A 12,801-nucleotide genomic window follows, 5' to 3' on the forward strand; every position below is an offset into this window, starting at 1 on the left:
AATCTTTTTCAATAATAATCCAAGCTCAATCAAACGTTATGTGAAGAAATATTTTAAAAGAAAAGAAAAGAAAGAAGAGACACCTAGGAACTTAGCCAAGGAAAAGGAAAAAAATGGAATAACATCATCACACACTCGCTCTAGTGATATCAAATGCTTTAAATGTCTTGGTAGAGGTCATATAGCATATCAATGCCCCACCAAAAAGACCATGATTCTTAGGGGTGTTGAAAAATATAGCAGCCAAGATGAAAGTGATAGTAAGAGTGAAAGTGAGGGTTCTAATGGATCTAATAGTGAAGATGCTTACCCTTGTGATAGGGACCTTCTTATGGTGATAAGGATCTCCAACAATCAACCTAGTCCACAAGCACTAACAGAAAGAGAGAATATTTTTCACACAAGTTGCAAAGTTTTAGAAAATACTTATTCTCTCGTTATGGATAATGGATTGTGTTGTAACTACCGCAACACTAGGTTGGTTGATAAACTAGCATCGACTATCTTACCCATCTAAAACCTTATAAACTTCATTGGCTTACTGAAGATGGGGATTTAATAGTTAATCAACAAGTGAAGGTGAAGCTTTCCATAGGAAATATGAAGATAGTGTGTTATGTGATGTAGTACCTATAGATTCCTGTGGCATCTTATTGGGGAGACCTTGGCAATTTGATAAGAAAATCATTCACAATGGTCTCACCAACAAGATTACCTTCACTCACAAGGAAAAGAAATTGGTACTTCATCTTCTTTCACCATCTCAAATGGTAGAGGATCAGGTTCAAATGAGGAATAAGAGAAATGAAGGAAAAAAAAATGTCCAAGTCTACAAAATAAAGATGAATCTAACGTGTGGGAGCTTCGTGTTTCTTTCCCCAAGGTCATTCAGCGTGAGAACATTTTGACAAAAAAAAATCTTTAAAGATGGTATGCTGGGGTGGAAATTATGGAGAAAAGAATGATTTGAATGGGAGAAACCTGAGATGACTAAGTTGTTGTAGCATTTGGCCAATGTAGTTTAGATAAGGAAAGAGAAGATGAATAGGTGTGCCAAGATGACAAAACAAAGAAATATACACTAAAATCAACATACATAAAACTACAAATTGGAACACTAAGGAAGGATGCATATATGTATAAAAGCTTTTGGAAAACTAAGGCTTTACCATCAACTGAATTTTTTGCATGGAAAGTGTGTTGAATATGGCAGTTGATGATTAAATTTTTACTAACATTTATAACATATGATCTTAGCTTTATTGGAGTTTATTGGAGACTAGAGTTAGTATTTTAGCTAGAATCTGCTAAATTGGTATTATCTAAGCTTTAACCAAAATCAGTACGCACCAATAGAGATTTGATTTACTTATTTGAATTGATTTTTTTTTCAAACAATGTGCACAAACTAAACACAAACAAGTGATTATTCTCAATTGTGATATGTGATTTGTTTGTTTAATTTCTTAAGAAGAAAAAAAAAGCAATTAGAATATGAAGATACTATCATGACTTTCTTTTTAGGGCGTCTTAAGCCAAATGGGTGAAGATATGCGCCTGATAATAGAGATTATGCAAAATTGAGTGTTTACTAGTTTAAAGTTCCAAAGGTTATATCAAGAATTTAGGGCTACGGACAAAGAACCATTGACTCCACCATACACATTAGATTAGACGCCACACTTTCCTCTTTTTTAATACTTTTTCTTATCTCCCATATCTCCCATATGGAAGGCTAAGCCTTTCTAAATTGATTCTCTTATGAGCAATGAATTGTGAAGTTTTGTGCTAATCAAGTTCACTTATCTAATTACTTAACAAAGTGTGCTAATCAAGTTTTGTGTTCCGTCACGTTTTTGCTCTTAAATGATGCTTTAGAGAGTGAAAGGAGGAAGGGGTATTTAAACTGCATTAGGCTTGAACTCCTAAGCGGTGTGAGACTATTGGGTGTGGTAGGAACATAAACCCTCTAGTTGAGGTCTCAAGGAAATGACGAATCATCCCCAATAGAAGACTTAAGAGACATGGTGGTTCATTGTAGAACCTCGTTATCAGACCACGATGGACATCAATGTTCCGATCCCAAGCTTGATGATAGAATCGTTGTCAATCACCATGCATCCATGGTATAGTTTGCTTTAGAGCTTGTGCTCTGTCACGGTTTTGCCTTAAAATGTGCCTCAGAGGGTGAAAGGGGAAGGAGTATTTAAACTGCCTTAAGCCTCGACTCCTGAACAACGTGGAACTATTGGGCGTGGTAGAAAAAATTGTAATTGAATTTTTTAGGAGACAACTTTGGATTTTTGAACTTTATATTCGATGATCTACTCCTATGATCTAGTCCTACATTCGACACTACTCTTTAATTTGATTGTGAAAACGATAACAGTAAGTAGCGACATGCAACAACCTTATTAAAACAGGAATGGATATTGTAAATAAAAAACGTGTCTTGTATGGAAGTGGGGCTGAATTAGTAACACGTTTATTTTTTACATGTAGGAGCACTCAAAATTTTTGGAGTATGTGTGATGACCGGGTTGGAATGAGTACTACTCACCATAACCAAGTTAGTAATCACTTCTATTCTATCAATTGGACTCATTGGAACATTTTGACTCATAGTAACAATATCATTTTTGGGAATCTAGTGTTTGACCCGGAGGAAGTTTTCACTATTGTTGAGATGAAAGTCTAGGCTGGGTCCATAAATAAATTCCCAAATACAAAATCACTTACTCTAACTAGTACTTTAGTTGAATCACGTGCATAAAATCTATATGTTATTAACCTATTCAGGTAGAGGGCTTCTCCCTGTACCTCCAAAGCTTTCTTTAGTACCCCTAAAATTTCTTTTAATTCCTCCTTTACCCTCCTCAGTAAAAAGTAAAATTTAATTTTCTCTCTCCTATATTTATTACAGCAACCCACATCCCTTCACCCTTAATATTCCATCCTCAATATTTTGACCAAGCCACAAGAGCTCTTTATTGTCCTTAACATCCAACAGCTCTTTATTCTCCACAACATCCATTATCTTTCTCTTTTATTCGCACAGCAGCAGCCTCCACTTCCAGATCAGGAGTGTAGTTGGTTTGTTTGCTTTACATCCTTTCAACCATGCTTTCCAGTTAACTCATTCTTGACCTATTTAATGACTTAATCATTTATATATTTTTTTGTTCAATTAATCCTTTTTGGATGTTTTATACTATGCAATTCGTTGAAAAGTGTTGTTTGAATCTTTTTCTGGATACTATGGATGTGGACTTTTGTCAATTTTTTCTTCTGAAAATGGCTATTATGGATGTCGACATCCGATTCAGGCAATTGCACTACGGATGTCGACATCCGAATCACGATTTTATTGTTTTACTTACGAGTGTCATTTGTGAACTATTGAGATCTGGTGTGAAAGGCCTTGTTACAGATCTCACATGTATTCTACAATGTTACAGATGTTGACATCCAGTTTAGGCTTTTTAATTGCGGATGTCAACATCCAGTTTCCCTTGTCTAATTTTTGTTTTCCTATTTTTTTAATTGCTTTGTTACGGATGTCAACATCCGATTTAAGTGATAGTATTGCAGATGTCAACATCTGGTACACCTCTTTGAAATCTTGGTTACATATGTCACGATTTTGGATGTAGCATTACGGATGTCATCTGTAAGATGAAATTTGGTTACAAATGTTTAACTTATTAAGAAATCAGAACAAATCCAAAACAACACCACAAGGAGTAATAATGCGTGTATAATGGGATCGGATTTTCAAAGCCAAGAATTTTCTGCAGCACACGTTCCAGTGATAAGAATCAATGGATAAAAATCAAACTATTCAACTTAAAAAGCGTTTGTAGAATCCACCATTAGCAATTTCTGATATATGAATATGAAGTATAAATGGAGGGAATTTTCGAATTTATATATGGTATGAATGCTATGAGATTGTTTTGAAAGTGTGACATGATGAAAAGTCAAAATTAAGTTGACTTTTCAATCCCATCCAATCTTTCTTCCCATCCAATCTTCAATTTTGACTTAAAATAAATTTTTAATAATTTGTATATTTTTTAATGTAATAAATGATGATTTTTTTTGAAAAGAATTAATTTTATAAAAGTATTGAATTATTAACTAGATGTGGACATCCGATTTATTTCACGCTGAAAGAAAAAAAGGGGTACAGGAGAAATGTTCAAATCAGAATTATTCTCAACTTACAATTACAACTACCATAGACATTAACTAGCTTTAAGGGGCATCGACAACATCATGCACAAATTTAACTAATTATTGTCCCGATCAAGATTTAAATGATGTGCTGCCTAAGGAAAAACTGTCGAAATCAGTTTTCAAGTTACATCTTACAAACAATTTAACAAACTAAATACTCTGGAAACTACGAACCAGATCATATACCCCTGCCCTCCCTCTCTGGTGGTACAAAACTGTGTAACCAAGACACAACCTATCAACTTGAATTATAGAAATTGGAAAACTGTGGCGACGAGCACAAGGGTAACACAATTTAAAATAGGCGAACCAGATGTCGACATCCATAATCAACGCATTTGGATATAGGGGAACCTGATGTCGATATTCGCAATTGAAATTTATAAACCGGATGTCGACATCCGTAATATGACAGTCAACAAAGTGACATCTATAACATTGCATCTCAGCACTAAAAATACATGAAACAGATGTCGACATCCACAATTCAAAAGTCTAAATCGGATGTCGACATCTGTAATGCACCAGTTAAACATCTTTTCAGCCATCACAATAAAAAAACGTAAAACGGATGTCGACATCCAATGTAAAAATGGAGGTTGCGGCTACTACTGTGCGTGAATAGAAGACACAAATGTGGAGAACAGAGGTGATGCCGCTGGAAGGGGCCTAGGTCAAATTAAGGGTTTCAATATTTGGGAGTGCAGGGGTGGCTCGTATAATAAATAGAGGAGAGAGAATTACTTACTTTTTTTACTCTTTACTGTGAGTGCAAAGGGAAATTAAAAGTCTTTTTAGAAGTACAGAATAAACATTTGGAGGTGGTGGGAGAAGCCCCCTTCAGGTAGGTCTGCATGCAGTCTATCTACTCAAACAGGTTGGTCAGGAAGGTTGAATTAGGTAGGGAAGTAGGACGTTATAAGTACATCAACAGAATAATTGTTTCACTCTAGTAGGTATACACGGATATAGTGGCTTTCTAAATACAAAGTTAAAGGCTAAAATTGGATGACTAGAGTTATTACCTGTGAGAGGTTACAGGTTGGATTCCCACTAGGTTTAATCTAGTCGGTTTGAACATCATAACGAATGGAGGTCCTAAGCTATTTTGGAGTAAAACACCTTTAATCTAACAAATCTCAGATTGTCCAGTCAAGATCCTTTTCTTGCAGTATTATAGAAAGGATCGTGTGCAACCGCATATATGCCATAAAGCAACAAAATAGCACAAATTTGCCAAACTTGGAATTCAATCAGATTCAGACAGAGGAATCAAAAACTGATTTGATAATGAAATGGATACCCTCAAGAATTCATAGAGGAGAAGTATGCAGGACGCGCAACACAAAATGGTGATTATATTGAATATACCCAAAGTTAAAACATGGGTTAAGAAATGCACCCACAAACAAAAATATTTAATCTCACCACCTCTTCCAATACTTAAACTTCATCTGGTGACATATTTTGTATTCAAGGATTTCTTAACACTGACCAATATGCTGAAAAAGCTATCAGCATTACATGCAATAAAGGAGAAAAAGAAAGTGTTGCTTTCTCAAAGACACGAGCACTTCCGATCATCCTTTTCTTTTATTTTCTACAGAACACCGGGTAAATATTGATCAATAATATTACATTAAATTTAAACATTAGTTATCAAGATTAAAACCTAAGTTACGTCATTTTTTTAATACTAAGTTACAAATTTTGACGATAATGGTGTCTTGGAGCCTGTTGATGTGTACAAGTAAATGAAGAAAAGATCTGTTGTGCATCCTCTCTAAAATTCCAACTTTAGAGCTTTCACAAACGCTTTCAAAAAATTTACACGAAATCATTACCGAAGCTATGGAACAATCTTCAATAGGAAAAGGTATATATATTGGAAAAGGAAAATTTGGTTAGAAAATCAGCAAGTTCGTGACAGGAGAACAGCAACTAAGATCAGGAGCCTCAAACCTTTGTCAACTTAATCCTTCTATGTTGTTATTGTAATCAGTCAGTGTTTCTTTAGCTGTCCTCCATCGGAAGAACTAATTCTGCTCAACATTGGCCCAACTTTTCTCTATGTACAGTGTTGTTGTCTGTTATTGCTATACTATCATCCTGAAAATACTTGTGTCCTCATTCTTTATCTTTCCTGGAAGTTACTTTTGAGAGGATCTCCTCAAAAATTCTGAAACCAACTTTGAGAACGAAGAAGAACTGTTCTGCAGCAATTTAGTAGGGTCATCGTACTCTGCAATTGTGCCTGTACACAACAAAATGGTAGTACTTGTCAGCAACTCAAAAGGGTGAAATAATGTTACGATAAAGCTTTTCCATGGGAAAAGCTTTTCCGTCCTTTTGGTATGATCACATATATTAAGTACATGCTTAGTGTGCAAGTGAAAGTAATACCTTCATCAAGGACCAAAACTAAATCATTATCAATAACTGTTGGAATTCTATGTGCTACTGTAATGACTGTACATCCACTTGTTTCTTCCCTAATTGTCTTCTGAATTAAATTGTCAGTTGCCGTGTCAATGGATGCCGTAGCTTCATCCAGTACCAAAATTCTTCTTTTCTTCAGTAGTAACCTAGCAAGGCAAACAAGCTGCCTTTGTCCAACACTCCAATTTTCTCCATTCTCCGCCACTAAATCAGTCAAAGAACATTTCGTATCAATGGCAGTATTCGGGAGTAAAAAGTACCCAACTGTGAAGTGGGACAGTTAGTGAAGTTACACTGCTCAATGGTGCAACTTTTTAAACAGAAATAACTATACCTGGTGCATCAAGAAGTCTTGGATCCCGCCTTACTATTTCAGCAAGATGGCACTTTCTGAGAACCTGAAAAGAGCAGTTCTTTCAGTAATAATATAAACATTGGCATTTTCAAGACAGTGTATGAAGTGCTAATGCTAACCTCCCAAAGTTCTTGATCTGCATGTTGTTCTAGAGGATCCAAGTTAGTCCTTACAGTACCTAGAAACAAGGTTGGATCTTGAGGAATTATACCAAGCTTAGATCTTAAATCTTGCAAACCAATCTTGGAAATATCCACACCATCAATTAGTATACTTCCTTCCAAAGGCTCCACCACTCGAAAGAGGGCTTGCAAAAGAGTAGATTTTCCACTCCCTGTCCTGCCTACTATACCAATTTTCTTTTGTCCTGGGAAGACACAAGTGACGCCTTTGAGTACCATAGGAGCAGCAGGATCATACCGTATATGAAGGTTATGTAGTTCAACATTTCCTTCCTTTGGCCAATCTTGTTCAGGCCTGCAATCTTTAATAATTAAGGGTGCTTCACTTGGTATGTTAGAGAACTGCAATATTCTCTCAACTGATATCATTTTGTTCTCAACATTGCAAAGGTTCCATATCACCCAAGCCTGGAGCACATTCAAGTTCAAACCGTAAGTGGCTACCAGACCCGCCAAGCCTGAAATCAGAAGAAGAGACTTAGCATTTCTATATAATTACCTATGGATCTAATCTTAATTATTTCATTTACTTTTTAACAAGTATCTGAGTATGAAGTACAAAGATTGATGAGAGATATGAGAGAAACATATGTCAATAACCGAGTACTGCCATATAAATCAATCAGAAAGAACCTCTAGTACGTGAGTAAAACCGCATCACAGTACACCCAAAAGGATCTAACACAAACAAGCTAAATTTCTGAAAATTTAGTTTTCTTTGTGGTGGTAAAGTTGTAGCCGAGGTTAATAAATAACATGTAAGTGTTCCTCTTCAGAGCATGCAAATAACTGCTTCTAAGATGAATAGAAGAAGAGAGGGCTTACTTGGATCAATGGTAGACCTTGGAAGAGTAACCAAGATGACCAGAACGAAATAAAAGACCAAATTGAAGAGGAAATTGATTCGTACAGACAACCATTCCATGGTGCCGAAATTGTAAAAGGCTACCCGAGAATAGTCGTCTATTAGAACGTTAACCTTGGTCAAGAATAGTTGCTCTTGATTGAAACAGCGGATTGTGGCAGCCCCAGCAATTGATTCTGAGAAGTGATGTAAGATAGGAGCCTTTCGAATCCCAACCATCCGGGCCAGTTCCCTGGCTGTTGTGATGTAATAAGACTGCAAAAGTAAGTAACTTTTTTAGTTGGCACATGAAAAGATTTGACAAGATGAGGGTTCATCATGACAAGAGATCACAATAAAATCTATATCAGTTCATGCTGAAAAATGTTTGATAGGAAAATTATATGATTCAATTTGTGTACATTGTCAAAGATTGATATATGTCTTACCTGATACCAGATGGAAATAGCAAGAACCACAAAAAAGAGGAGAATGACTTGCCAGGCAACTTGGGACATTAGTACAATGATACTCAATAACTGTATCAGTGCAAATACTAGTCCAGCTAATCTGTATGGTATGTCTGTGTCAACTGTACTTTGATCTGTTGATGACTGTAATAATCACAAAGAGAACGGTTGGAATATGATTGAAGCTTGTATTAATCATAAGATAAGAAAAATCAATGAAGTAGGAAATAATTGTGAAACTTACCCTACTCAGAATTCGGCTTGAAGGTGTGGTGTCAAAAAATGAAACAGGTGCCCGGAAAACTGATGTGATCATTCCGTGAAAAAAGCGTTGAGCAGTTTCCACAGCAACAGCTGCCATTAAAACAGTCCTTCCCAGTATGAAGATGGTGCCCCCAGAAGATAAAAGAATAAATATTTTCATTAGCTTCTTGTTGTCGACCTTGCCCTTCTGCTCTGTGGCCCATGACATCCAATAATTGCTTCCAATTTGCATTACTTGAAAGAGGATCTGGCAGAGAAGAATAACCGGAACCAGTGCTCCTTTATAAGCAGATGTGACAAAAGTTGAGTAAACACTCCATTTTACTCGACCCGTCTCTCTCTCCTCTTCTTTGTTTCTCTTCCAATTTTCCATGATATCTTGAATATTTTCTCGAGTAACTTCAATTTGATTTTTTGGGCAGGGTCTGTAGCTAGCAAAATCATCTTCTTGGCTTGGGTTTATTTGATGTACTGTTTCTTGGTGAGCAGCCATTTGTTGAACAAGTTCAGAGTTGGGACATGCTATAAGATCTTTATACCTTCCTGACTCCACTATTTTTCCATCTTTCATCACCTGCCAAAAATTATGTTAACAGTGAAGGATAAAAAACTTGTGAAGTAAAATCCACATCTAAAGAGGAGAGTGTTCAAGAGCTTACCAAAATGAGGTCTGCAGATTCCAAGAATTCCAGTTGATGGGTTGCATAAACAACCGTTTTGTCGTATAAAAGTTTCATGAGACATTTCTGCACAGGATTTCGAATTAAAGGTGATGTTCATTGAAGACAAAAATAAACATTGCATCAGACGGTACATAAGTGAACAACGCATATATTCTAATCATTACCACTTTACCTTAAACAAATGAGTTCCGGTATGAGCATCAACAGCACTAAAAGGATCATCAAGGAAATAAATATCTGAATTATTATAAACAGCCCTTGCCAATTGAACCCGCTGTTTCTGCCCACCACTCAAGTTAATGCCCCTCTCCTCCACCAGGTTCAAATCTCCATCACCCCACATGTTGATGTCCTGCTTCAAAGCACAGCCATCCAAAACATCTTCATAAAACTCTTTGTTCATTTGCTTGCCAAACAATATATTCTCTCTTACGGTTCCAGACTGAATCCAAGGACTTTGGGGTACATAACTTCTAGTCCCATAAACTTTGGTTAGAGCCCCAGATACTAATGGAATCTCCCCAAGAATACAGCAAAGCAAGCTTGATTTACCAGACCCCACTGACCCACAAACTGCTACCTTCTGACCTTTCTTTATCACTAACTTTCTTGTAATTTGAATTGTTGGTTTCTTGTGGGTTTGATCGTGTGTTTCCCATGCGTATTCCCCCGGGTTAATTTCAATAGCAACTGATGAATTTTTTGAAGTGTGCCTATTTATGAACTGGGTTTGATCTTCTTCATCGAGGAAATCCTGGATTCGATCAAGGGAAACTTTTGTTTGAATGATCATGGAGATAAGTTCAGGTAAGTTATAGATTGGTTCTTGCAAAATACGAAAAGTTGCTAAAGCTGAGAGTACTGTAGCGGCTGTAAGTTCTGTTTTCACCAGCATACAAGCACCAAAGGTGACAACAGAAACTAAAGTTGGTGATGTCCAGAATAGTGTTGCTACTGCTGAGCATGTGTAGAGGTATTTCTGCAGCCACCCCCTCTCAGTTTCCCTAAGTTGGAGGAGTTTCTGCAAGAATGAGGTCTCCCAAGAATGCAATTTTAAAATTCTTATGTTCTTCATGGTCTCTGATGTCATTTTTATTCTTGAGTCCTTAGCTTCCATGATTTTTGAGTGCAAACTTTCTTGCCTATTGGCCAAAGGTGTGTTACACACCATGACCAAAATGGTGACACCAAATGCAGCAAAAGAAGGGGTATAACCCAGATTGATGTACAAGATTATCAAGGCCAAAATGACCTGAACTGGAAGCAACCAAACTCCATGAATGTACCAGCAGAAGTCCCCAATTCTTTCAACATCAACATTAATCAGATTGATGATTTTACCTTGCGTTGCTCCAGCACACTTCATCGTTAGGGAGTGGCTATAAATTAGAGACATAAGAGCTGCACGCACCCGGATTCCAATTCGTTGAGCCCCGAAGTACCATTGTCTTTGACTCAGTGACTCCACGGTCTTTGCAAGGAAGAAAACAAATGCTAGAACCAATCCATATCGGACGCTTGAATCACCATTATTGCCCAATAAAAAATTCACAAAATTTGTGATCAACAAGGGCCCTATATAAGAGGCACCTGTGTTAACACCTACAATACAAGTGTAAACAAAGCATAAAAAATTAGCATAACCAGTGTATGAAGGACTTTGATTAAAGGTGCACAAAAAACCAAAGAGGAACAGTAGCAGTGACACTGAATAAAATATAAAATATACCAGCTAAAACTGCATTTAAGGCCAAAGACTTCCATATAGAATCGGCTATAGCTTTTGCCAAGGAGCCCTCTCCGAGTTTCTGTTTCCGAAGTGACCCTTCCAACATGGAAGAAGCACTTTCCGCCGATTCAGAACAAGGAACCGGAGGAATATGAGAAAGTTCAAGCTTTTTAACCCGACCCGTTTTGAAAATGGGGTTCAACCAACGGAAGATAAGCTTGTTCCACACACTTGCATTAGTGAAGGCCTCTTCATCGTGTTCCTCCATGGAACACTCCTCCTCAATCTGAAGCAACCCCTCTTCCATATCACTGCGCTCCCTTCTACACACATTAAAACAAAGAACCACCAACAAAGGCAAGGAAAACGAAGCAACTAAGTTATCCTCTGACAAGAAAAACCACAAGTCCAACGCTTCCAAATCTTTCACTACCCTTACAGACAGAGAGAGCACATCCACGAGAGAAGAGAAAATCCACCACAGTATGAGCACAAGAGGGAATCTTTTATTCTCCCTCACTCTGGTCCTCACTGAATAAAACGAAACCACAGTGGCCAAAACCCAAGTGAGTGTCAACGAAACAGAGTAAAATCCTATCACTCTCGTGGAGGTGTATTGGTGAAAAACAAGAACCATGTTCATAAGAGATAAAACAGCACAGGATAGAAGAGTGAACGCAGGCAAAAGCATTGGTCCCCGTTTGAAAGAGCCATCAGGAACACGGGTGCGCTTGCTTTGTCTCAAGCTATCCACCAAAACCCATATCAAAATGGCGTAAAGGAATGCCACATTGAGTGTTCCCAGCACAGCATCCAACACGACCATGGTTGGGAGTGAAAGTGCAACGAAGAGAAAAGGCAGAATCTGTAGAATGCAGAGAATGCAGGGAATGCAGAGAATGCGTTATGTTATTCATATACCCGAATGGAAAGAGAAGAGAAGGGAGAAAAGGAAAACCGAAAAAGAAAAGAAAAGCATAATGGGTTGAAAAAGAAAAAAGTGTTGGCACACCTTGGTGTGGAAATAGGAAGGAAGCGAAAGGAGAATTTACAAGTGTTGAAGATGATTGACGGTAGTCGGTAGTAGGATACTGACAGATAGGATTATGATAAACTAGAGGATGGAGTATATATGGAACACACCACACACATGGCAAAGAATCACAATTATGAACCAATATTTTCACTATATTTCTTTCTTTTCTAAATCAAAATTATATGTTAACTAATTATTTAATTCAAAACAATTTTATCAAATCGGTTTCCCTAATTAGATTGCATTATTAACTTTTTGTTTCCAACGTCCGTTTGGTGGTTCTGCTTTACTGTAGTTTGTTAGTCCCATTATTTGGACAGCCAATAAATTTTTGCACCCACATTATATTTATTATTTTATTCAATAATATCTTTTTTTCATAAATATAAAAATTAACCTTTTTAATACTAAAAAAGGATTATCAAATGCATCTTATTTAGAAAAACATTTTCCTTTATCTTTTAGCCATAAATATGGTCACAGATTATGGTTACAAAGGTTAAAAAAAATATAGTTTTTTTTTTATAAATTTGTATTTTGTAGATGGCTCAAGTCACTGT

General features: G+C 36.8%; 1 protein-coding gene across 1 annotated transcript; it reads right to left on the bottom strand.

Annotated features, from left to right (window-relative positions):
- Positions 1-5,858: 5,858 nt before the first annotated feature.
- LOC114178507 (putative ABC transporter C family member 15) lies at positions 5,859-12,342 on the bottom strand. The gene is made up of 11 exons (XM_028064449.2): positions 12,218-12,342; positions 11,206-12,070; positions 9,649-11,078; positions 9,453-9,539; positions 8,774-9,367; positions 8,509-8,673; positions 8,041-8,335; positions 7,153-7,673; positions 7,013-7,076; positions 6,643-6,882; positions 5,859-6,493 (listed from the first exon to the last, which is right to left on the bottom strand). The coding sequence occupies exons 2-11, from the start codon at positions 12,029-12,031 to the stop codon at positions 6,390-6,392; spliced, it is 4,326 nt and encodes a 1,441-aa protein (XP_027920250.1). The 5' UTR covers positions 12,032-12,070; positions 12,218-12,342; the 3' UTR covers positions 5,859-6,389.
- Between the last annotated feature and the right edge of the window lie 459 nt (positions 12,343-12,801).

Source organism: Vigna unguiculata, chromosome 3, assembly GCF_037176805.1.
Source record: "Vigna unguiculata cultivar grain cowpea cultivar isolate G323 ecotype 2 chromosome 3, ASM3717680v1, whole genome shotgun sequence".
Lineage (NCBI taxonomy): Eukaryota > Viridiplantae > Streptophyta > Magnoliopsida > Fabales > Fabaceae > Vigna > Vigna unguiculata.

Excerpts from the sequence above, each read along its gene's own strand:
- LOC114178507 (XM_028064449.2), bottom strand. The coding sequence starts at position 12,031 with ATGGTCGTGTTGGATGCTGTGCTGGGAACACTCAATGTGGCATTCCTT. Across the intron at positions 11,079-11,205 it reads CTTAAATGCAGTTTTAGCTG|GTGTTAACACAGGTGCCTCT; the intron begins GTATATTTTATA and ends CTTGTATTGTAG. Across the intron at positions 7,674-8,040 it reads AAGGTCTACCATTGATCCAA|GCTTGGCGGGTCTGGTAGCC; the intron begins GTAAGCCCTCTC and ends TTCTGATTTCAG.